At 45.7% G+C, this 27,210-nt stretch overlaps 1 protein-coding gene across 1 annotated transcript in view; it reads right to left on the minus strand.

Annotated features, from left to right (window-relative positions):
- Positions 1 to 27,210, minus strand: part of LOC140396663 (cytidine and dCMP deaminase domain-containing protein 1-like) — a 137,377-nt gene that overhangs the window by 43,036 nt on the left and 67,131 nt on the right. Inside the window, exon 2 of the mRNA XM_072485458.1 lies at positions 6,687 to 6,820. Coding sequence (XP_072341559.1) covers positions 6,687 to 6,820 — 134 coding nt within the window. The remainder of the gene's footprint in view (positions 1 to 6,686; positions 6,821 to 27,210) is intronic.

A 27,210-nucleotide genomic window follows, 5' to 3' on the forward strand; every position in this document is an offset into this window, starting at 1 on the left:
TACAACACTAAATTATCCCTCAAAATGTTCCTTCAGACATCGAAAGACTTCACCTTTAACAACAGACATGAGGTTACATTCAATATACTTATAGTCTTTGGATTTGCAGACATCCCAGACCAGCTCTGTATTTTTCTTCCTGTAACTCTTTTCAAAACACACAGACACTCCCAGCTTTCTCTTCAAACTGAAAACCAAAAGCAGAAGTGAGCTCAGCTCAGCTCCCCCCATCCTCGGTCATCATTTCAGTAATATGAGCAGCTCCATTTCTTAAAGGTACATTGCTTAAACATCCATTTCTTAAAGGCACTCTCGCATGACAAAACCTTCTTCCTTAGATTCTACACTTCTCACACACATTAATCGGTCTTGAATTTGATTTTGCAGATTTAAATGCGCGTGTGGATCTGGACTGAGCAGCAATGTGGTTTTGTTTGCCACACTGTGAGCATTGTTTTCTTCTTGAGGGCATTTTTTTTTAAGTGGGAGGTTTTGCACCTTCCACACGTCATGATGTACATGTCATCACGCACACTTCTTCACGCATGCGCAGATCGGTTATCGTCCATCTCGCATCTTTTGATGAAATGCGCATGTGTAGGTTAGAATGCGCGTGAGCAAGGTGGCTGCCATCTGAAACGCGCATTTTCTTCATCTGCAGCACTGCCTCAACACATTCTGCCTCGAGGTCCGTTTTCGCACCCTTTTCACGGAGAACAAATTCTTGGTACTGATTTTTTGATAACTGATGTAAATAACACATTTCAATCGTATTTTCAAGTGTGAGATCCTTTTGCCTCAGGAATTGTTCTCTGAGCTTTTCATCAATTATACCGAAGACTATTTGGTCTCTAATCATGGAATCATTCTGTACTGAGAAGTTACAAGATTGAGCTAGCAGTCTAAGATCTGTCATGGGAATGTCACTTTAAGAAATGTTTGTCTGCTCAAGTGACTGCCGCGATGTCAGAGTGTGGGTGGAGCTGAGCTCTGGTTTGGTGATTTGAACTTGGTAACTGTTCTCAGTGGTGAAGTTAAGCCTGATGTCTTTCTGTACAAAGGGTTGGTTTTGGGCTTATGGATGTTAAAAGGAGATTACTTAGTGTTGTATGCTTTGGATTGTATTTGAATTGATGGTTGCCAAGATGTTCACACTATGATTTAAAAAGGTTAACTGAGTTCATAGAATAAACATTGTTTTGCTTTGAAAATTACTTTTAGAGTTCTGCTGCACCACACCTGTAAAGTGGGCCGTGTGCTCCCCAACCACAGTCTAGTAAATGTCATGGGTCAGGTGATCTCCATGATAGACTTTAGAGTTCTCTAAACCCTGGTCCATAACAAATTGGGGGCTCGAGGGGGATAAAGATCTATCTATTGGATTGGCTTAGTGAACTTAAAAACAGTGAGGGGTTTCCCTTTAACTCTGTTCTTCCACATGAGTTCTCACTACATCAGGAATTGAATTTTTAAACTCCTTCAAAAGTATAATTTCTCTGAGAGCTTCATACGTTTGGTCTATTTTCAAAGCCCTTATCCACCAATCAAAATTACTCTGTTTGATTCTTTCAAACTCCACGTATGTTTGACCAAATTCTTTCCTTACATTTCTAGCAGTCTAAGATCTGTCATGGGAATGTCACTTTAAGAAATGTTTGTCTGCTCAAGTGGCTGCAGTGATGTCAGAGTGTCGGTGGAGCCGAGCTCTGGTTTGGTGATTTGAACTTGGTAACTGTTCTCAGGGTGAAGTTAAGCTTGATGACTTTCTGTCCAAAGCATATTGTGGTTTCTTTTCAGGTGTGGTATTTAAGTTTAAGTAGGGTGTGTGTTGTGGACAATGGCTTTTTCAGAGCCTCTGAAGATTTTGGGGGCAGAGACAATCACACGCAGTACCTTACGGACAGAGATTAAAAACAAGCTTTTCGAGTTGGCAAAAACATTGTAGTTAACATTCCGTGACAAAATGCGAAAAGATGAGGTAATTATGGCGGTGGCTAAGCATTTAAAATTGCCTGAGATACAGTTGGACTCATTGGAAATGGCAAAAATTCAGTCACAAATTAAACAAATGGAACATGAGAAAGAATTAAAGCAGCTTGAATACGAAAGAGAGAGAGAGGAAAAAGAAAGAGATTGAGAGGAAAAAGAAAAAGAGAGAGAAGAAAGGAAAACAGAAAGAATAGCCCTAGCAGAACAAAAAGAAAGAGAATGGGAAATACAGATCAGGGAAAAAGATAAAGAGAGAGAGTTTGAACTTCAGAGAGTGGCCATAAAACATGACGGGCATGGGCAGCACGGTAGCATTGTGGATAGCACAATTGCTTCACAGCTCCAGGGTCCCAGGTTCGATTCCCGGCTTGGATCACTGTCTGTGCGGAGTCTGCACGTTCTCCCCGTGTGTGCGTGGGTTTCCTCCGGGTGCTCCGGTTTCCTCCCACAGTCCAAAGATGTGCGAGTTAGGTGGATTGGCCATGATAAATTGCCCTTAGTGTCCAAAATTGCCCTTAGTGGGGTTACTGGGTTATGGGGATAGGGTGGAGGTGTTGACCTTGGGTAGGGTGCTCTTTCCAAGAGCCGGTGCAGACTCGATGGGCCGAATGGCCTCCTTCTGCACTGTAAATTCTATGACAGTCAGTTAAAATTGGCAGACGTAAAGGGAAACATACAGTTGGAGGATAGTGAGAAAGAGCGTCATAGATGAAGGCTTGGTGGGGATCGATTTAAATATGTCCACGCAGTGCCAAGGTTTGATGAGAAGGAGGTAGAAGCCTTTTTCATTTCATTTGAGAAGGTAGCTAAACAAATGAAATGGCCACAGGGCATGTGGGTATTACTGATTCAAACAAAACTGGTAGGTAGGGCTAGTGAAGTGTTTGCATCACTATCGGAGGAGGTATCTGGGACGTATGAAGAGGTGAAAAAAATAAATTTTAGATGCATATGAACTAGTGCCTGAAGCCTACAGACAGAGGTTTAGAAATTTAAGGAAATAATTTGGTCAAACATACATGGAGTTTGAAAGGATCAAACAGAGTAATTTTGATTGGCGGATAAGGGATTTGAAAATAGACCAAACGTATGAAGCTCTCAGAGAAATTATACTTTTGGAGGAGTTTTAAAATTCAATTCCTGATGTAGTGAGAACTCATGTGAAAGAGCAGAGGGTTAAAACTGCGAGGTTAGCAGCAGAAATGGCAGATGATTATGAATTAGTTGATAAATCATAGCTTGGTTTCTGACATCAGTTTCAGCCTGTGAGGGATAGAAACTGGGGACATGAGATATACTCAAATGGGAGAAGCAAAGGTGATCTGATGGGAGATAATAAGGAGAGTGTACCTCAGACTAAAAAAGGAATCCAGGAGGGTGGAAGAGAAATGAAAAGTTTCAAAAGTTTTCACTGTAATAAACTAGGCCATGTAAAGTCACAGTGTTGGTGGTTGAAGAAAAGCACTGGGAAGGCTGTTATGGTAAAACAGGATAAGACAGCGGGGCTTGTTAAAGTGGCAAAGAAAAACCCAAGTGAAGCGAAGGAGGTGCAAAAGATTGTACACCCTGATAAAGACGTGATTGATAAGAAGGTGCCAGATCTCTTTAAAGAATGTACTTGTGTGGGTAAAGTTTACTCATGTGTATCAGGAGGAGCAGGTAAAGTCACAATTTTAAGAGTCAATCTTTAATGGTAAGAGATGAGGAGTTATGTAGTTTGGGAGGAATATTGCCAGAAAAGGTGGTAATATGTGGAATTCAGGGTGAGAAGAGTAGTGTTCCATTATATAAGGTAAGGTTGGAAGGTCCAGTGAAGGGTGGTGAAGTGGTAGTAGTTTTATTGTGATCCGCTGTATACAGGTTGGTGCTTCTCAAGTCGAATAGGTTCCTATTTTTCTGTACTAGATTCTTCCTAAACTATACTAGTTAGTTTCAGTAGACATCCCTGGTACCATGTTATATTACACTTTGTGGTATTAAGCCATTACTCTGTGCCTCGTGATCCAGAATGGTCTGATGGTGTGATGATAAAGAAACCAACAATCTCTAACTTGAAGCAAAACTGATTTCTTGAATAATGATTAAATTAAATAGAGTTTGGACAATCTACGAAGCTATAACTGTTAACAAAGTAAGACTGAGTTTGTTAAATAGTAAATAGTTAAATAGTTACTGGAATACTGAGATACATATTATTACAGAATTAAGGTGAATCCCAAAGCTTTTTATTCATATGTAAAACGCAAGAGGCTGACCAGGGGAAGGATTGGACCACTTAAGGACAATGGGGGGAATCTCTGTGTTGAGCCAGAGGAAATGGGTGAGGTACTAAATGAGTACTTTGCATCAGTGTCCACCAACGAAAGAGACTTTGGGGAAGATGATTTTGGGTAGGGTGTGTAGACAGTCTGGATCATGTTAACATCAAAAAAGAGGAGGTATGGGTCTTTTAAAAGATATTAAGGTAGATAAGCCTTCTGGGCCGAATGGGATTTACCCCAGAATACTGAGGGAAGCAAGGGAGGAAACTGCTGGGGCCTTGACTGACATCTTTTTATCCTCATTGGCTACAGGTTATATCCCAGAGGACTGGAGAATAGCTAATGTGGTACCGCTGTTTCAGAAAGGTAGCAGGGATAATCCTGAAAACTATAGGCCAGTGAGCCTCATGTCGGTAGTACGTAAATTATTAGAGAGAATTCTTAGAGACAGGATTTATACCCACTTGGAAACAAACGGACTCATAAGCTGTAGACAGCATGGTTTTGTGAAGGGAAGGTCGTGCCTCACTAACTTGATCGAGTTTTTTGAGGAGGTGACAAATTTGATTGATGAGGGGAGGGCAGTGGATGTTGTTTACATGGACTTCAGTAAAGCCTTTGACAAGGTGACTCATGGCAGACTGGTACAAAAGGTGAAGTCACACAGGATCAGAGGTGAGGTGGTCAGATGGATACAGAACTTGCTCGATCACAGAAAACAAAGGATAGCAGTAGAAGGGTGTTTTTCTGAATGGGATGTTGTGACTAGTGGTGTTCCACAGGAATCTGTGCTTGGGCCTCTGTTGTTTGTGGTATACATAAACAATTTGGAGGAAAATGTAGCTGGTCTGATTAGTAAGTTCGCCGAGGACACCAAGGTTGGTGGAGTGGCAGATAGTGTTGAGGATTGTCAGATAATACAGTAGGACATACGGGTATCACAAGTGGATAGTACTTTGGCTTCATAGCGCCAGTGTCCCATGTTCAATTCCCCGCTGGGTCACTATCTGTGCGAAGTCTGCATGTACTCCCCGTGTCTGCGTGGGTTTCCTCCGGGTGCTCCGGTTTCCTCCCACAGGCCAAAGATATGCAGTTTAGGTGGATTGGCCATGCTAAATTGACCTTAGTGACCAAAAAGGTTAGGAGGGGATAGGGTGAAAGTGAGGGCTTAAGTGGGTCAGTGCAGACTCGATGGGCCGAATGGCCTCCTTTTGCACTGTCTTCTATATTCTATGAGTGATAACTTGCAAAATGGTTGACCCTCAAAAGTCAAGAGCTGACATCTCACACTACAAAAATGCAAAGATCTCAAACACTTGGATCAGGTCCAATATGGTATTAAATCATCTCGCCTCATGAAAAGTTTATCATGACAGTGTAACCTGTTTCCCATCAGGTCAAGCCAAACAGAGGGCCGATGAACTGCAACTTATTCCTATCAGAGATGCGAGGCAACAAACTTCACCCACATTTCTGGGTGCTGCTGTTCAAGAAAAACAAGTGAATTCAGTGCCACAATCAATTAGAGTAGTGCATTTCTACATATGGTTGGACATTGCACTGAGAGCCAAACCTTCTAGCCAAAGATGGCTCCGTGGAAAAACGGATATCATATTCAGGGAAGGGCAGGAGATCGCATTGATCCCATTCCGATACAAGGATGGCACCAAATGCTTGAAAAGGCATAGGAAGAAAACACAGGACTATGAACAGCACCTGGGATGAGAGGTCAGGGAATTGACAGGAGGCTCTGAGCCACTTACATTGGTTTTGTGCAGAATGCAAAAGACAAATAGATCATAGTACAACAGCTTAATATGATTCCTAAAAATAGAAATTTAAGTAATTTGTCCAACAAACAACAAATCTCAAGACAAACAAAATCCCTGGGCGAATTACAAAGGTTTGCATGGTTAGTCAATGGTGAGTGAATAAGGCTTAAAGTCAGAATGACTGATTTTTATTGCGGTAAGAACAACAACATCATATGATGCATTCTTGGGTTCGAACAACTCCCCTGTACAGTGCTCAGCTACAATGTTTCTCTTGGTGCAGAGCAACACACTTTGTGACTTGGAAGAGTTGGTAAAAATATCAATGTGGTACCAAAGCCCCAGTCCTCAAGAGAAAAATGTTTTCATCCAGATAGTGGTTAGGTCTGGAATTCACTGCTTGAAAAGAGTAGAGGCAGAAACCCTCAACTCACTTGAAAGGTATTTGGATCTGCACCTCAACTCCCATAACCTGCGGACCAAATGCTGAAAAGTGGAATTAGGCTGGGTGGCTCATTTTTCAGCCAGTGCTGACCCAATGGGCCAAGTGGCCTCTTTCCGAGCAATTAACTTTCTATGATTCAATGATTCTATTCGGAATCTGCATTGATTATAGTGAGGCAATTCAGAACTCAGTGGTATATTGTTTCATTACTTTTCTTACCGTGATATTTTTCTCTTTATCAGCTCGATTTTGCCTTATTGGATTTTCACAGAGTGGAGACTCTTCCATGTGAAGGGCAAGTAGCATGAAGAGGGTCTCCTTGTCCTTTAGCCGCACACTGGGTTTAACATTACCTGGAACAAAAGGCCAATATCTACTTATAATATACAGAGGAACTTAACCTGAATTTACACAGATAGCAAGTTATTTAGAGAGATGTCCAGTTTCTGATATTTCAAATCCCTGGTTGCTCACAGTGCAAGATTCAAACAGATCCAGTGGATTCCTGATGTAATCCCTGATCTACATTCGGTTAACTGATCCCAGCCACAGAGCTCAATATTAACTGATCCCAGCCACAGAGCTCAATATTAACTGATCCCGGCCACGTGTTTAAGCTTCTGGGTGGCTGTAAAGTAAAGGAGACAAGAGTTCTGCTTCTCGACAAAACACCTTTATTTATTTTTTACCAACTTCACACACAAATCTCCACCAACAAATAGTGCCACGTGTAACCCCATTATATATCAGTGACTTCTATTGGATAATTAACATCAAATTAGTATTTAATTGGAAGGGCTGTTAACCCATTCCTACAGTCTCCCTTTCCTTGGAGCAAAAAAATATTTTGACGAATATTGGTTCCCCAAAAAAACAGAAAATACAAGAAAAACAAAAAAATCTCCCATTTTTCTCTTTGTTTTAAACATTCATTTCTTCAAGAAGAAAAAATTCACAGAAAGCTGCGGCCTTCTTTAATAATGTCCATAAGTTTCTTCGAACTAGCCTCTGCTTAGGAAAACAATCAGATAACTGATAGCTACTGTCGACCCATTTAATTTTTGATATCTCCCCTTTGCCCAGCATCTGTTTTAAACTGGCGATGCCAATCCTCAATCTTTTCTCATTTATACATTTTGTGGAGTGCACATTTTCCCACAGGGATTTATTGTCAATGTGACACTCAATGGGTATTTTACCCAAATCCCCTAATCCCAAAATGTTTGTTAATATCTGGCATACATAAAAGACCTTTTCCACTGCCTCTATAAGGCTTAATGTCTCAGCGGCCAATGTGCTTTTAACCGCTCTCCTTATTTTCTTTGTTTCCCACACAAAGGGGCAACATTTTCCATTTCCCCCCAGAAGAAAAATTATAAAACCTCCTGTGCTTGAAACCCCATCAAATAAATTGGCATAGGGCGCATCACTATAAACCATGAGATTCAAGTGCCAAAGATCACCTAAAAATGGAAACCTCAAAATACACTCCTGCATTTTTAGTTTGACCAACATTTTGTTTGCTCCCATTATGTCTTCCACTGTAGGATCATTCAATTTTGTACTCAACTCTAGGGCATCAAAACTGATGTCCGGTCTTGTCTGTCTACCTGACCAATTTAGTTGCCCAATTACACTTTGCAGTTCCTCTTTTTCTGTCTTTGAAACCACTGCGTCTTTTTGTGAAGTCCGACCATGTCTAATTGCTACTGGGGTAATGCTCTCCAAATAAGATTGTTAGTGGCACCTAATTCTGATTTCCACCCCAATATATTTGAAAACACCTGAAGCCTGACTTCCAACCCTGAATTATTTCCTCAACCCAGAGATTACAATAGCTTCAAAATCACTATTACCAGCCCACAAAAAATCATCGATATGCATCATAAAGATGCCAGAAAGATTTCCTTTACATTGCCAGATCTGCTTTCAACTAGCAACCGCCTACCTTAACCAAAACTGATCTTACTGAAAAATTCCAGACTCTAGATGCATCATTTAAATCCAAATACACATTTGTTCAACTTCCAGAGTACCCCTTGTGTTAGCTGCCTTTTTAGGAGGATGGAGAAAAATGTCTCTCTGAATCTGATGCCCCTGCAAAAAGGCAGCTTTTATATCTATAGATTTGCATTCCCATACCTTTGTGGCTAATAGAGCCAAGAAGATCTTTAAAATAACCTTTCCTGCTGTAGGTGAATCCACCCTTAAATCCTGATCTTCTAAGCTTTCGTCAAATCCCCTTGCCACAAGCCTGGCCTTTGCCTGATAGGTTCCATCCAGAAGACCTTTTCCGTGCAAATCCATCTGTAGGATAGAGCTCTTTGTTCCCTATCTGATACTTCCACGTATATCCAGTTTCATGTATGCTTTCTTCATCGGCAGTCTGCTCAGAAGCAAAGGTAGCTCACTTGACACAGACAGCATCTGTGCTAATGAAATGATTCACTCCGGAATATTGCAAGGGATTACCACTCTCTTCAGTGACTTTAGAGTATCATCCCCAAACCTGAAACTTACAGAACTTTCAAATTCTTTAACCTTGGTACAATTTTCAGTATTTAAAGGTAACATTTTAACCAGTCAATTCCACACACAGTAGATGTGTAACCGTGCCCAATACAGCAAAATTGAAGGACTCTGCAACCAGAGTCCTTATTACCAGAGTAAAACTTCTCGTTAATAGGACAATGCCTCTTTTCTGGTCACTATCTTTTTCCTCTTCCGATTCTCATGTGTCATGTGTACCTTCACTGTATTAAAACGTGTTGGACAGTTGAAAGCATAATGAAATTTAGAGTCACACCGAAAACATTGATTTATCATATCCTGGGCATTTCTGGGGTTCATTTTCCTATTACATAGATACATAGAACATACAGCGCAGAATGTGGCCATTCGGCCCATCGAGTCTGCACCGACCCACTTGAGCCCTCACTTTCACCCTATCCTCGTAACCCAATAACCCCGCCTAACCTTTTTTTGGTCACTAAGAACAATTTAGCATGGCCAATCCATCTAATCTGCACGTCTTTGGACTATGGGAGGAAACCGGAGCACCCGGAGGGAACCCACGCAGACATGGGGAGAACATGCAGACTCCGCAGACAGTGACCCAGCAGGGAATCGAACCTGGGACCCTGGCGCTGTGAAGCCACAATGCTAGTCACTTGTGCTACCGTGCTGCCCCATATTACCATTCTTCATGTCCCTCCTCCTGTTATAGGTATTAAAAGGGTTTCTGTCCTCGTGATTTCTGTGTCACAATCTGCTTTTACACTCTTGTAGCCTGCTTGTTCCCGTACAATCTGGTCATCCTGTTAATAGTGTACCTTTCACATTCTGCTTTATTGCTCACTGACCCATTTGAGAGCCATAGGAATTGAATGTTTCCCGAATAAAATGTTTAAAGACTCTATCATTTGATCAAGTAAGGTATTATTATTTGTAAACTCAACCCCTGTCAAAACGAAGAGCCGATCCATATTGGCCACTTTAACACAGTCCAGTAACTTAAATGCTAACATGGACTGTGGAAATTCCAGTCGGTGTTTTGCAGCTTTTTGCATAGTCGACTAAATTCCATTACATACTCAATAGAAATAGCCTCTGTTTTCCGAAATCTATCAAATTCTGACCAGGCTAAATACACATTTAATAAGTCGCCCTTTTGATAAATCTTATCCATGAAATTCAATAGATTCTCCAGACCTTCTTCTGAGTCCAAATGCTCCAACTCTAGTTCGGAAAACACTTTGCTCTGGTTTTACTGTAGTAAGGCATTGGGCTGGATTCTCCATTTGTGGGACTATGTCCCCATGCCGTCGTGAAAACTGTGATCTCTTACGCCAGGACAACTGGCATTAAAAGGCCACAGATTCACAGCCTTGCAGGGGGGTAGCAGGCAGCTATCATTGAGCTCTGTAGAAGCCAGGTATTTTGAATACAACTAGTATCGGTAAAAGATAGCTGTTTAAGTACTCATTTTAAAAATGAGAATTTCAGCACACATAAATTCAGGACTTCAATATGATACATGAAACAGCATAAAATTCCATTATAAGATTATAACAGCACAGTTGCAAGACAATTTGACACTGCTTGTGCTAATTGTCAAGGCCAAGGACCGAGTTCCATGGCAACAAGGTGGCAAGAGTCCAATGCAGTTTGTAAGAGCATTGAATCATATATATATTACTCAATCTTGCTCGATATGAAGTCTCAATTGTTACATTAGCCAAGCCAGCTTAAAGATTAGCAGAATATCACATTCCATAACATGTAGACATGAAACAATTAAAAAGCTGATGTTGCACATTGAAGATGGACGGCTTGCCATCAAATCAAATGTGTTTGAGTCTAACCCAAACCAATTAGGATTATATTGGGGTGTGATTAGATGACTTAAGACAGATATGAAAGTGTATAACTGAAAAGTTTCCGCCCGCCATTTTAGAAGATGTCTTTTGGGGGTTCTGTCAGTCTGTTAGTCTGTGTCAGTGATGTTAGTCCACTTTTGACTTTGAGTTTGAGTTTAGCTGAAGATTAGCTCTCTCTCTCTCTTCATGTTTCATTGCCAGACTTTGACCTTTTAAAAGTTACTTTCGAGCTGTCTGCCTAAGCAAAGAAAGATAATGTCTGTAATCCTCTGAAAGCTTCGAATTGTCTACGAATTGCCTTTTAAATGACTTTCAAATTGTAATCAAGCGACTACAAATAAAACAATTATTTTTGGCACCTGAGAAGTTTTAACTGCAAATTTCTGCTGAGTTCCAGTAATCGCAAAGTGCTACTGATAACCGAATAGCAGAGATAATATAAATTCCTTCAACTTTACACAGCCGAATAATACAAGGAATCGAACAACTTGGCATAGTCCAGAAATATTACAAATCTTACAACTTGGCGTATTGCGCCAGGACTTTGATTCATCAACTAAGCTTCCCCCAATCTTGGCGTAGTTCGACAGGTTAAAATCCCATCAATTACAAGATTCTTACAAGCTCGCAACTCCAAATTCCGAAACAGCCCCACCCGCACTTCAGTGACTGCCCCGTGCTCAATGGCGGACTCAGCCCGCGGACCTGGACAGCAGAAATAATGCCCCCGATCGGCCGCTCGCCCGCCCCAGACCGCCCGCACAAAAAATACCCAATCCCGAATGAGGACCCCCCCTGCCCTCTGAACGGCCCACCGCCGATGGTGGCAGCAGCGGACTGAGTCTGTAGCCGCCACATGAGTTTCCCGAACGGCAGGACCACATTAGAAATACGCTGTCGTGAATTCAGCTGGTCGGGGGTGGAGAATAGCAGGGCGGGCCTCTGGCAATGGCCTCAGGTGGTAGATACTTGGCGGCTTTTCGATGGGTGGAGAATCGCGTAACCGGCACCGGGCCAGATTTCATGTGGGTAATTGGATTCTCTGCCCCGTCGCTGAACTCGATTTCGGCATCGGGGTGCGGAGAATCCAGCCCATTGTCTCACAAGTAGGCTTACATTAACACTGCAATGAAGTTACTGTGAAAATCCCCTCGTCGCCACACTCCGACGCCTGTTCCTGTACACAGAGAGAGAATTCAGAATGTCCTATTCACCTAACAAGCATGTCTTTCAGGACTTGTGGGAAGACACCGGAGCACCCAGAGGAAACACACGCAGACACTGGGAGAATGTGCAGACCCCATACAGACAGTGACCAAATTCTACTGGCAATTACCCTCGAGGAGGTAGTGGAGACCCTGCAGTCCATGTGGTGTGAGCTCCCACAGCACCGTTTGACTTCCTGAATTTTGACCCAGCAACAGTGAAAGAACGGCGATATATTTCCAAGTCAAGATGGTATGTGACTTGGAAGGGAACTTGTTGTTATGAGAAAATGTTGCATTTTAAAATGTATACCGGATAATTAACTCTGTTGCTAAATAGAAAGAAGGTTTTTAGACAAAAGATACTCATTAGCTTAGATGCCTGTATAAGAGGCAATTTGTAGGAATAGATAATGTATACACAATGCTTGTTTTTCTGTAACCTAAGAATTACTAATATCAGAAGGGACACAAAATGGCTGTTAGCTGAACTAGCTACATTCCTGAACAATGATTAGATAGGTTAAGTTACAAACTGTGTGAACAACCTCATTGAATAAGAACCAGACGATCGACTTCCGGTTGCGGCGATGCACTGCTAAGCCGCACGTTTCGGCAACTCCCGTTCTAACGGACTTTTGGGCTCTTTTCGGGAGCCCCAATGGAAATTTTTTCAGATCAAACCCAGTGTGGGGTGACGAAGGAAGGTGCCCCCCCTCCCCCCGGGTGTGTATGGAAAAGACCAGTGGTAGTGGCCAGATTGCGAAGGATCCTTTGGAGCAGCGGCAGAGAAGAGAAGGAAGAAGCAAGATGGCGGCGGATGGAGCCCAGGCGACATGGGGCCCGGACCAGCAGGAATTCCTCTGATGGCGTGTGGAGGAACTAAAGAAGGAGGTGCTGGCACCAATGTTATTGGCAATTGCTGGGTTGAAGGAAACACAAAGGTCCAGGCGATAGAGCTCCGTGGAGTGAAGGCAAAGGCAGCCGAAAACGAGGATGAGTTACAGGGCCTGGTGGTAAAAACGGAGACGCATGAGGTGCTACATAAGAGATGTATCGAAAGGTTGGAAGCCCTGGAGAACAGCTCGAGGAGGAAGAACCTCTGGATTCTAGGTCTCCCCGAAGGAACGGAGGGAGCTGACGTTGCGGCTTATGTGAGCACGATGCTCCATACGCTAATGGGAGCTGAGGCCCCATCGGGCCCCCTGGAGGTGGAAGGGGCTCACCGGGTCCTTGTGAGAAGACTAAAGGCGGGAGAACTACCAAGGGCGATAGTGGTGAGATTTCACCGCTTCACGGACAGAGAGGCTGTTTTGAGTTGGGCCAAGAAGGTACGGAGTAGCAGGTGGGAAAATGCGGTGAGAGGTGTATCAGGACTGGAGCGCGGAGGTGGCTAGGAGGGAGAGCTTCAATCGGGCCAAGGCGGTGCTTCACAGGAAGAAAATAAAACCCAGCTGATCACGTGGAATGTGAGAGGCCTGAATGGGCCGATTAAGAGGGCCTGGGTGTTCGCGCACTTAAAAAGACTGAAGGCGGACTTAGTCATGCTTCAGGAGACGCCTCTGAAGGTGGCGGATCAGGTTAGGTTAAGGAAAGGATGGGTGGGACAGGTGTTCCACTCAGGGTTGGATGCGAAAAATAGTGGGCGGGGGGTGGTGGCAATACTGGTGGGGAAATGGGTGTCGTTCGAGGCTAGGAATATAGTTGTGGATAACGGGGATAGATATGTGATGGTGAGTGGTAGATTGCAGGGGAAGGAGGTCGTGCTGGTAAATGTATATGCCCCGAACTGGGATGACGCGGGATTTATGAAGCGGATGCTGGGACGTATCCCGGACCTGGAGGTGGGAAGCCTGGTAATGGGGGGGGGGGACTTCAATACTGTGCTAGATCCAGGGCTAGACCGGTCTAGATCCAGGACCGGTAGAAGGCCGGCAGCGGCCAAGGTGCTTAGGGGGTTCATGGAACAAATGGGGGGAGTGGATCCGTGGAGATTTGCTAGGCCGTTGGCCAAAGAGTTCTCCTATGTCCACAAGGTAGACTACCGAATAGATTTCTTTGTTCTGAGTAGGGCACTGATCTTGAAGGTGGCAGGAACGGAGTACTCGGCCATAGCCGTTTCAGATTATGCCCCGCACTGGGTGGATCTGGAATTAGGAGAAGAGAGGGAGCAGCGCCCACTCTGGCAACTGGATGTGGGACTATTGGCGGAGGTCTGTGGAAGGGTGCGGAGATGTATTGAGAGATACCTGGAGGTCAATGACGATGGCGAGGTCCAGGTGGGGGTAGTATGGGAAGCACTGAAGGCGGTGGTTAGGGGAGAGTTGATCTCCATTAGAGCTCACAAGGAGAAACAAGAGGGCAAAGAAAGGGAGAGATTAGTGGGGGAGATTTTGAGGCTGGATAAAAGATATGCAGAGGCCCCGGACGAAGGACTATATAGAGAGAGAGGCGAAGACTTCAGACGGAGTTTGACCTGCTGACCACAGGGAAGGCAGAGGCACAGTGGATGAGATATGAGTATGGGGAAAAGGCGAGCCGGCTGCTGGCCCACCAACTTCGCAAGAGGAAAGCGGCGAGAGAGATTGGGGGAGTTAGGGATGAAACGGGAACTACGAGGCGGAGAGCAGGTAAGGTAAATGAGGTGTTTAAGACCTTCTATGAGAGGCTATATAAGTCCCAACCCCCGGAGGGAAAAGAGGGATTGCAACAGTTTCTGGACCAACTAAGGTTCCCGAGGGTGGAGGAGCAGGAGGTGGCAGGTCTGGGGGCGCCAATTGAGGTGGATGAGGTGACTAAAGGACTGGGGAACATGCAAGCAGGGAAGGCCCCGGGACCAGACGGGTTCCCGGTGGAATTCTACAGGAAATATGTGGACCTGTTGGCCCCGCTGCTGGCGAGAACCTTTAACGAGGCCAGAGAAGGGGGGACCCTACCCCCGACAATGTCGGAGGCGACGATATCACTAATCCTGAAGCGGGATAAAGATCCGCTGCAATGCGGGTCATATAGGCCTATCTCGCTCCTGAATGTAGACGCCAAGCTGCTGGCAAAAGTGCTGGCGATGAGGATAGAGGATTGTGTCCCAGGGGTGGTGCATGAAGACCAGACAGGGTTTGTAAAGGGGAGACAACTGAATGTCAACGTGCGACGGCTGCTGGGGGTGATAATGATGCCCCCAGCGGAGGGGGAGGCAGAGATAGTGGTGGCGATGGATGCGGAGAAGGCATTCGATAGGGTAGAGTGGGAGTATTTATGGGAGGTATTGAGGGGGTTTGGGTTCGAGGAGGGGTTTGTCAGATGGGTCAGACTCCTATATGGGGCCCCAGTGGCAAGTGTAGTCACAAACCGGCAAAGATCGGAGTAGTTTCGGCTACACAGGGAAACAAGGCAGGGGTGTCCCCTGTCCCCATTACTGTTTGCATTGGCAATTGAACCACTGGCCATAGCGCTGAGAGACTCTAAGAAATGAAGGGAGGTGGTTAGAGGGGGAGAGGAACATATATGTCCCTCTACGCTGATGACATACTGCTATATGTTGCGGACCCTGTAGAGGGGATGTCAGAGGTTATGCAGATATTGAGGGAGTTTGGAGATTTTTCGGGATACAGACTAAACATGGGGAAGAGCGAGCTTTTTGTAATACACCCAGGGAAGAGGAATAGACGCCCTGCCATTAAGGAGAGTGGAAAGGAGCTTCCGATATTTGGGGATCCAGGTAGCTAGGAGCTCGGGAACTCTACACAGACTTAATCTGACACGGCTGGTGGAGCCGATGAAGGAGGATTTCAAGAGGTGGGATATGCTGCCGCTCTCATTGGCGGGCAGAGTGCAGGCGGTAAAAATGATGGTTCTCCCGAGGTTTCTTTTTGTGTTTCAATGTCTCCCCATTCTGATCACAAAGGCCTTTTTCAAGAAAATAAATAGGAGCATTATGAGCTTTGTGTGGGCAGGGAAGACCCCGAGGGTAAGGAGGGGGTTCCTGCAGCGTAGCAGGGACAGAGGGGGACTGGCGTTGCCGAGCCTGGACGACTACTACTGGGCTGCCAATGTGGCGATGGTTTGTCAGTGGACGAGGGAGGGAGAGGGGGCGGCGTGGGAGAGGCTGGAGATGGCGTCCTGTAAAGGAACGAGCCTAAAGGCGCTGGTGACGGCGCCGCTGCCGCTCTCCCCAAAAAGGTATACCACAGACCCAGTGGTGGTGGCAATCTTAAGGATCTGGGGGCAGTGGAGGCGACACAGGGGGGTGGCGGGTGCCTCGGTGTGGTCCCCGATCAGGAATAACCACAGGTTTGTCCCAGTAAAGATGGACGAAGGGTTCCAGAGCTGGCAACGAGCAGGAATTAGGAAACTGAGAGATTTGTTTATAGACCGGACGTTTGCGAGCCTGGGAGCGCTGGAGGAAAAGTATGAGTTGCCCCCGGGGAACAATTTCAGATACATGCAAGTGAGGGCGTTTACGAGGCAACAGGTGAGGGAATTTCCGCTGCTCCCGACACAGGGGATCCAAGATAGAGTGATTTCCGGGGTATGGGTCGGGGAGGGCAAAGTGTCCGAAATATATCAGGAGATGAGAGACGAGGGGGAGGCGATGGTAGAGGAGCTGAAAGGAAAATGGGAAGAAGAGCTGGGAGAGGAGATTGAGGAGGGTCTGTGGGCTGATGCCCTAAGCAGGGTAAACTCCTCGTCTTCGTGTGCCAGGCTTAGCCTGATTCAATTTAAGGTTCTACACAGAGCACATATGCTGGGAGCAAGACTGAGCAGGTTCTTCGGAATGGAGGACAAGTGCGGGAAGTGCTTGGGAAGCCCGGCGAACCACACACACATGTTCTCGTCGTGTCCGGCACTGGATGAGAACTGGAGGGGAGTGGCAAAGATGATCTCAAAGGTGGCGAAGGTCCGGGTCAAGCCAGGCTGGGGTTAGCGGAAAATCCGGGCGTGCAGGAGGCGAAAGTGGCCGATATTGTGGCCTTTGCGTCCCTGATAGCCCGGCGAAGGATCTTACTCATGTGGAAGGAAGCGAAACCAACCCCCCGGCGTGGAGGCCTGGATAAACGATATGGCAGGGTTTATAAAACTAGAACGAATGAAATTTGCGCTGAGAGGATCGGCTCAGGGGTTCTCCATGCGGTGGCAACCGTTCCTTGACTATCTCGCGGAACGTTAAGGGAAAATAGATCGTCAGCAGCACCAACCCAGGGCGGGGAGCACTATTTTTTGTTACTTTGTTAGTTCACTATATTATTTAAATAATGTTATTTATCAGTTACTGTATTATTTTTATGTTGACTTGTAAAATGGAAAAATTCTGTTTGAAAACTTTAATAAAATATATTTTTTTAAAAAAGAACCAGACATGGGTATTTCTCAGGAGTATTTTAACAGCCGCTGATAACGGCTTCAAACAATAGCTCAAGGTCTCCAGATGCAGGCAGGACATAACCTTATGTTAGTTTTGAGTGACTTCTGCATGAAGCCAGGGACTGATGAGACAACACCCACATTAACTATATATGGGATAAACTGAGATACTAAGAAAATTGATTGACTGCATGTAATGAATTGTGATGCCAATAAAGTTTATTGATTTATGTAAATGAGAATGCAACTAATTCCGCCCCTTGAATCTGTATTTTAAACCAATGTGAACCTTGGCTCAAGTGAGAAAGTGTGCTGTCTGAGGCTGTGGAGCCTCAGGCCTTTCTCCCAGATTTCTGATACAATAAACTGCTTCTTTACTCATTCAAAGGTTTGCTTGTGAATATTTTCACGCAAAAGTGGTGTTCCCATACTCATTTACTTTTGAGTAATAGAGATCACAGGTTTGGAAGCTGTTGAAGAAGTCTTGGAACATTTCTGTAGTGCATCTAGTAAATGGTACACATGGCTACCACTGTTCGTCAGTGATGGAGGTTGTGAATGTTCATGGATGGGGTGCTAATTAAGTGGGCTGCTTTGTCCTGGATGGTGTCAAACTTATTGAGTGTTGTTGGAGCAGCACTCATCCAGGCAAGTGGAGAGTATTCCATCACACTCTGAATTTGTGCCTTGTAGATGGTGGACAAGCTGTGGTGAATCAGGAGGTGAGTGGCTCGCTGTAGAATTCTTAGCCTCTGACCTGCTCATGCAGCCATCGTTTTTATTTGGCTGGTCCAGTTCAGTTTCTGGTCAATTGTGACCCCCAGGATGTTGCCAGTGATTATAATGCTCTTGAATGTCATGGGGCGATGGTTAAATCCTCTCCTGTTGGCGATCGTGCCACTTATCAGCCAAAATGTTGTCCAGGTCTTACTGTATTTGGACATGGACTGGTTCAGTATCTGAGGAATCGCAAATGGTGCTGACCATTGTGCATTCATCAGAAAACACCCCCACCTCTAACCTTATGATAGAAGGAACATCATTGATGAAGAAGCTGAAGATGGTTGAGCCTAGGACACTGAGGAACTCTTGCATCAATGTTTTGATTGACCAGTCATGGGAGTGTCCCTTTAAGAAAAGTTTTTGTCTTATCTCATGGCTTCAGTGATGTCATTGTGTGGGTGGAGCTGGGCTGTGGCTCTGTGAGTTGTTTTTGGTTTTGCTTTCACATTTGGCTGCTGCGGACTCAGACAGAAAACAGAAGTATTAAAAAGCTCTTCCAAGCATTGATTATAGCTACCTGCTGCTTTGGTAACTTAAAAGGTATAATTTGCTTTCCAGAACGGTTTAAACCTGCTGATGGGATGGGGTCAGAATCTCAGGAAAAAACTGTCTTATACAAATGAGAATGCAGATTGCCAGGAAACGCCCTTAAAAACGGGTTTGTGTTTCTGGGATTTTGTTTTTGAATTCGAACAGTTAAGAGGGAATTCATTAAGGGTTATACATCGATTACTGTAGCTGTGTGGGGTCTTTATGTTTGTAATTCATAAAAATTCTTGCTGTGTGTGTTTATACAAATGTTAATTAAATTCTTAGAATAAAACTTGTTTTTGATTGAAGTGTCTGGGGAGACTGTTAAATCACATCTCAAGTGAAGGCTCTTGTGCTCATCCTAGCCAAATTCAACAAAAAGTTGTGGGTCAGGTGAACTCCATAATATATTTTGGAGTTTTTAAACCCTAGCCCATAACACCACCAATAAGAACAGTAAGTTTCCTTTTTGCTCGGTACAACTCCAACCAGTGGAAATTTCCCCGCTTCACCTCTGATTTCCATTGTCAGTTTTGCTAGCACCCATTGATGCTACACTTGGTCAAAGCCGGTTGCTCTCACCTTATCTAACGAGTTTAAACCAAGGGTGTAATGAGGTGAGAAGTTGAGTGATCCTAAAAGAACAAAACCAAGCGACAGTGAGCAGGTTATTGTTCATTACGTGCAGTTTGACAGCACTGTCGATGACACCTTCCATCACGTTGCTGATGATGAAGAGTTGACTGATGGAGTAGTATTTGGCCAGAGCATTACTCTGGGTCTCTGGACTACTCCTCAGTGACAATATCGCTATGCATGATGATTTAAAAGGTCAGCAGTTCAGTGGTAAGGGACAGGCAAGGAAGCAGGAGGTGGGTCTTCTGGGAGATATACATACGGAGATGGAAAGGGAGAAGAATGTGTGAAACAATAGAATTGATGGAGGTGCTGGGTCAGGTCAGGAGAAATAGAGCAAAGGGAAAAATGTCAAATAGAAGCTAGAATTAAATCAGGCTCGGATAGGGAGAGGTGAAAAATTAAATTCATGGCCGTGGAAAAGGAAAAAAGAGAGAGAGCAGGTCATTAGAATTGGAGGCGCTACAGAAATGGAAACCAGTCCACTGTGTGAATACCTGACGGTGCAAGATTCGCGGACTTCTATGACAGCAAAACTGGCACCGTACCTGGATCGATTCAGCGACTGCTGAGGGGCTTGCATCAATGCCAAATGGAACACAATCGATTCCAATGAGAAACAGTGCAGGATTTGGCGGATTTGTGATTGACACTCAGGAGGCGTACAAGTTGCAGCCGCATATAAACACTTCACTCCACATACGCACCATCCAAGCTTGAGACACTAATAGACACCGTGGAGGAGAGGCAGGCGACCCTGTACCCTGGCCCGGGAAGGAGGCGGCCAACCACCGCCGTTCGCCATGCCTGGGCCCAGGTGGCAGAGGTGGTGTGGTGAAGCGCTGTCAGCAGCACTGTCCAGACTGGCCAGCAATGTAGGGAAAAAGTACACAACCTCATCAGGGCGGCCAGTATGAGTAGGCACCCTTCCCCCAACCAAGAGGGCAGCCGAACCCCCACGGTTAGGGCGGCACGGTAGCACAGTGGTTAGTACAGTTGCTTCACAGTTCCAGGGTCCCAGGTTCAATTCCCGGCTTGGGTCACTGTCTCTGTGGAGTCTGCACGTTCTCCCCGATTCTGCGTGGGTTTCCTCTGGTTTCCTCCCACAGTCCAAAGATCTGCAGGTTAGGTGGATTGGCCATGCTAAATTGCCCTCAGTGTCAAAAAAAGGGTGGGTGGGGTTACGGGGATAGGGTGGAGGTGTGGGCTTTCCAAGAATCAGTGCATACCTGATGGGCCAAATGGCCTCCTTCAGCACTGTAAATTCTATGATAATTCAGTAATTACCCTGCAGCACATACCGGCTCCGATTCCGGCCGCCATGGCTGGGTGCCCTGGCCACAGTAGCTGCCAGATACTTACCCCTGGGCTGCATGCATGGGACTGTCTAACACTGTGCAATTTCTGTCACCTCGCCTCCCCACCTCAGGAGAAGCCTGCCAAGAGCGCCGGAAGCGGAAGACTGGAGGACCTGCGGCCCCTCACCGCATCAGAAAAGAGGCCACTGGATGGCCGGCGGGCTCGAGGGAAGGGCAGTCGCTGGGTTGGAGATCGGCGTCGGACGAGGATGTGAGTTGCGGTTTCCCGTGACACATGTGTCAACCGCCACCAACATTATCCCCACATGACCCCCACACCCAAACTACCTCGACACCCACATCCTACCCCCGCTCCAACACTCCCACTCCCACAATCATGAGTCTTGTTTTGTGTCTTGCAAGAGCTGCTGGCGATGGGCGGGCCCTTCTTGTGTTCCCTGGCACCAGCCACAGCCAAAGCCCCATGTGCCGACCAGCAACGAGGACGATACTGACATGGACGGGATCAATATACCCGAGACCCAGTGTCATCGGGTCCGGGGATGACACTGACTTCCTGTCACAGCTGTCTCCAACTGGTGACCCTCCACCATCCCAGGCACATTCACCTTGGTTGGGTACTTCAGTGAAGACACTATCTGATGCGCTCCACACACATGCTTCGGTGGAGGTAGGAACTCCCGAGGGGGCGGACCGACCCCGACAATCCAAACGGGTTTTGGGCTTTTGGAATGGGCAGTCCCTTCGATTATTATATCACAGAGCCAGGGACTACATAAGGGGATGTCGCCGAGGAACCAGGAGTCAGCTGAATCACTCTCCACTGTAGCTGGTTAACTGTGCAACTGGTTTATTCATTTATTTTTTATTCTTTTTACAAATTTAAAGTGTCCAATTCAGTTTTTTTTTTCAATTAAGGCTCAATTTAGTGTGACCAATTGGCCTACCCTGCACATCTTTGGGTTGTGTGGGTGAGACCCACGCAGACAGGAGGAGAATGTGCAAACTCCACATGGACAGTGTCCCGGGGCCTGGATCGAATCCGGGTCCTTGGTGCCGTGAGGCAGCAGCGCTAACCACTGCACCACCATGGTGCCCGTGCAACTAGTTTAATCCAGTTTACAAGGCATTGTTTTTGATCCCTGTAAAAGGGTGACCTGCTTTGGCTGCATTAAGTGGCTTGGCTAAAGAGTAAGAAGCCTTACAACACCAGGTTAAAGTCCAGGCTTAGAACACTGAACATAGAACAATGAAATATACAGCACAGAACAGGTCCTTCGGCCCACGATGTTGTGCCAAACCTTTGTCCTAGATTAATCATAGATTATCATGGAATTTACAGTGCAGAAGGAGGCCACCCGGCCCATCAAGTCCGCACCGTCTCCCGGAAAGAGCACTCCACCCAAGGTCAACACCTCCACCCTATCCCCACCCAACAGTAAGGGCAATTTTGGACACGAAGGGCAATTTATCATGGCCAATTCACCTAACCTGCACATCTTTGGACTGTGGGAGGAAACCGGAGCACCCGGAGGAAACCCACGCACACACGGGAGGATGTGCAGACTCCACACAGACAGTGACCCAAGCCGGAATCGAACCTGGGACCTTGGAGCTGTGAAGCAATTGTGCTATTCACAATGCTACCGTGCTGCCCTTAAGAGCAAATTAATCTACACTAAGGGGTAAGGGAAGTAAAGCATAAACTTTAGCATAAGGGAGGTAAGTTAATCGTATTCTTTTTAAGTGCTTTTTAAATTAAAAAGTGGAGTGAATAATGGCTGTAGGGTAATCATGACAAGAGAGATTACACCCATGATATGCTCCTCCTGTGCAATGTTGCAAATCATTGAAGCTTCAGTTATTCCTGGTGACCATTTGTGCAAGAAGTCTGTAGCTGCTGGCTAATCACATTTTGGAGATGGAGCTAAGGATGGATCCACTGTGGAGCATCCACAATGCTGAGCAAGTCATGAATAGTTCAGTGAGGTGGTCACACTGCCGTTGATGAGCGAACAAACAGAAAGGGCATGGTGACCACCAGGCAGAGTAGAGGAAGGTAGGTAGTGCAGGAGTCCGCTGTGGCCATCCCCTTTACTAACAGATATACCGTTTTGGATACTGTTGGGAGCGATGACTGTGCAGGGGAAAGCAGTGGCAGCCAACTTCAAGGCACCATGAGTGGGTTTGCTGCACAAGAGGGAAGGAGCAAGAATGGCTGGACTATAGTAGTAGGAGATTCAACAATTAGGGGAACAAACAGGCGTGAAAGGGACTCCAGGATAGTGTGCTGCCTCCCTTGTTCTATAGTCAGTGATGTCACTGAATGGCACCACGGCATACTGAAGGGGGAAGCCAAACAGACAGATATTGTGATACATATTCGTGATATAGGCAGAAAAAGGGATGAGGTCCTCAAAGCAGAATTTTGGGAGCTAGGAAGTAGATTAATAAACAGGACCCAGAAGCTAGAAATCTCTGGATTACATCCAATCTCACATGCTAGTTAGTATAGAAATAGAAGGTTAGTCCAGATGAATGTGTGGCTGAAGAAATGTGCAGGAGGAAGTGCTTTCGATTTCTGGGACATTGGGACTGTTTTGAGGACAGTGGGATTAGGCCAGCATTTATTGCCCATCCCTAATTGCCCTTCAGAAGGTGGTCACTAGTTGCCTCCTTGAATTTTTGCAGTCCCTGAAGTGTAGGAACCATTGTGCTGCTGGAGAGGGAGTTCCAGGATTTTGACCCAGCGACAGTGAAGGAACGGTGATATATTTCCAAGTCAGGGTGGTGAGTGACTTGGAGGGGGACCTCCAGGCACGGAGTCTGCTGCTCTTTTCCTTCTAAATAGTAGTGGTCGTGACTTTGGAAGGTACTGTCTAAGGAACCTTGGCGAGTTATTTCAGTGCATCTTGCAGATGGTACACACGGCTGCCACTGTTCGTCTGTGGTGGAGGGTTTGAATATTTGTGGCAGGGGGAGCAGTCAAGCGGACTGCTTTGCCCTGGATGGTGTTGAGCTTCTGGAATGTTGAGGAGCTGCACTCACCCAGGGCAAAGTATTCCATTACACTTCTGACTTGTGTGGATGGCGGTGTGGAAATATAGGTGTCTGGCTCAATAAAACCAGTGCATGATGGGATACTTGGCCATAATTATGGTGTACTCACAATACTGCTGAGAGGGCAAGAATAGATTCCGAGGGTCCCCTTTCCTGAGAATTGTCGTGTTACTTCCTTATCTCTATCCATCTGTTTCCACACAGTCTCACACACACACAGGCACGGATTGTCACTACTGCTTGAGTGGATCCTGGCATAGTAGGAGTAATGATTTTAAGTTAAATAAGGCATTTTAGGATTTTAAGCTGAGTAAGGGTTTTTTAGATTCAGAGTCATGTGTGACTTGTTTAGTCCAGTGTATAAATATCCCAGGAGAACTGTTGTACTTCAGATTCTCGCCCTAACCCTTGAATAGGTGCAGTCTCCCTTGCTGCAAGTAAAAAAACGTAACTGTTGATGTTAATCTGCATTTTGTTGTCTGACTCTTATTGGAAGTCGAGTTTCCGAGTTTCTTGGAGGTTCCACCACGATCGCGTATCCCGAGCCCAGTGGGAACAGATGAGAGAAAGTGCTTGACAAAAGGCTGAGGGGAGAAACCTAAGTGGCCACAAGTGTAAATTTATACTTTTGGGATTTTTCCAGTAGCTGAGTAGGGTTATTCCGCTCCGGCTGGTCGGATAATGTGATCTGTAAGACTCAATTCCAGAACATGACTACCTTTTGCCAAATGGGTTCAGAACACAGTTAATAGGTCGGCAGTAGATGTATAGAAGGAAGTCAGGAACACCTCCGAATTACGGGGAAATTTTTTTTTTAACTTGGTAAAAGTATAAGTGGAGTTAAGGAGTCGATCTATAGTGGCGTACAACATAGATCGAGAATTGATTATATGTCTCGTTATAGCATAACTGTTTATCATTTACTTTTAAATAAGATATGTATGTCTCAGAACTGTTCTAACTTCTTGTAGGCATAGATATAGACAAAGAACATAGAGTGCAGAAGGAGGCCATTCGGCCCATCGATTCTGCACTGACCTACTTAAGCCCTCACTTCCACCCTATCCCCGGAACCCAGTAACCCCTCCTAACTTTTTTTGGACACTAAGGGAAATTTATCATGGCCAATCTACATAACCTGCCCGTCCTTGGGCTGTGGGAGGAAACCGGGGCATCCGGAGGAAACTCACACAGACACGGGGAGAACGTGCAGACTCCGCACAGACAGTGACCCAGCAGGGATTCGAACCTGGGACCCTGCGCTGTGAAGCCAGAGTGCTAATCACTTGTGCTACCGTGCTGCCCAATTCGTTGCCATAAAACAACCTGGAACTGATAGGTCATCACAAAGTATCTGGTTGACCGACTTGCCGTAGGTCCGTGCCTCAACAATATCTCACACACCCAGACTGAGCCCGAATTAAGAGCCCAAATAGGCCACGTGATGGACAGGTGAAGCGGGCATAGAGAACTTGTTTGGGACGGAAAGATTGTGATACTTTGAAGACTGCCGCACACCCTTTTATGCTCCAGAATTGTGGTCAGTCACCTGTGGACCATTTAAAAAATTGGGTAAAATGGTCCAAAGACGGGATTAGGCTATTCCTGCCTGATGGGCCATTTAACTTTGAAAGAATTTCATGTCTCGAAGAATGCCTAATGGATTGAGATCCAGGGCGAAAGAGGAAGATGAAAGTAAATGGTCAGTGTTTGGAGATTGGAAAAGGGAAGGTGAAAGGAGGGAGGGAAAAGAGTGTTGAGGCCAGAAATATAGGTAAAGAAGGAAAGGAAAGGAAACGGAAGCCCCAGGGGACCTACCGAAATGAGGGCCTACACAAATCAACCCACCACACCACGGTGGACAAATGACGAGGAGGAAGAGGTGGAACAGAATTGGTCCGAATCACCCCGCCATATATTGCACCCCCCAGTTAATCCCACCACCACCTCCAGACAATCACAAGGTCACAGAATCATAGAACTGACAGTGCAGAAGGAGGCCATTCGGCCTATCAAGTCTGCACCGGCCCTTTGAAAGAGCATCCCATTTAAGCCCACACTTCCAACCTATCCCCGTAACCCCTTTTTTGGACACTAAGGGCAATTTAGCATGGTCAATCCACTTACCTGCACATTTTTGGACTATGAAAAGAAACCGGGGCACCCGGAGGAAACCCACGCAGACACGTGAAAATGTGCAGACTCCGGCACAGACAGTGACCCAAGCCGGGAATCGAACCTGGGACCCTGGAGCTGTGAAGCAACTGTGCTAATTACTGTGCTACCAGGTAGCCAAAGAAAAGTTACAGTTCATTCCGAGGGGGTCCGAGACTTAGGCCATGAGCTTTTCCGCGACACTCGTCAACTGTCCGAAGACAGGATTAAAGCGATATTTTCAGCCCCATTGCCAGTGACTAAAAGAGAAATGAAGCATTTTGTCGGGAAGGCAGGCTATTGTCGACAGTGGATAGTTACCTACACCGAACTAGTCAGGCCATGCCAAGGCCTCTCAATGCCATCACAACCCGAATCCCTGAGGACCAAGGGTACTCAGGGTGCATTTTTAGCATTAAAACAGGCTCTGATCTCAGCACCGCTCTAGGATTCCCTGATTATACAAAGCCATTTAGTTTTTTTGTGTACCACAAATCTGGTTTTGCACAATCTGTCCTTTCTCAGGATCACGAAGGCAAACAGCGACTAATTGTTTATTTTAGCAGTCAATTAGACCCAGTAGCAAGAAGCCTGCCCTGTTGTCTACCAGTTTTGGCTGCAGCATGTTATGCAGCATAACAAGCCCAGACAATCACTTTAAATCATCATACCACCTTACATGTGCCTCATTCAGTTGAAATTCTCCTCACTCACTAAATGTGCCACCCAGCATCTGACTCCAGCCCGTACAATAAATATGAGGTAGAACTGTTGGTGAACCCGAACCTGACTATTAAGCGGTGCACAACCCTCAAACTTGTCACCTTACTACCCAATGCTGAGGACGGCACCCCTCATTGTTGTGAAACTGTTACACAATTGGTGACTAAACCACAAACAGACCTTGGTGAGGTACCCTCTGTCATGATATTTAGATCAGCATATCATGGTGCAATCACACACACACTGATGGACATGCAGTAGGACCAACCAACACACACAACATCGCAGCCAATCACCAGTGAGAGCACAAGCTCTATAAAAACAGGGGACACTACAGTTCCCGCTCATTCCAACAGCAGCCAGCTCAGAGCACCAAGCTCAGAGCCTGCCACTCAGACATTCACCATGTGCTGAGTGCCTCACCCAGATAGTGATAGGACAGGGTCCACAGATTAGCTGGTAATGAACGTATCCAAGTTAGCAGTGTGCTGTTACAGTTGAGTAGCTAATAAAATTGAGTTACACCATCTCCAGCCGTGTTGGATCGTTTGTACATCAGAACACCCAACACGACATGATACCAGAAGTGGAC

Source organism: Scyliorhinus torazame, chromosome 19, assembly GCF_047496885.1.
Source record: "Scyliorhinus torazame isolate Kashiwa2021f chromosome 19, sScyTor2.1, whole genome shotgun sequence".
NCBI lineage: Eukaryota > Metazoa > Chordata > Chondrichthyes > Carcharhiniformes > Scyliorhinidae > Scyliorhinus > Scyliorhinus torazame.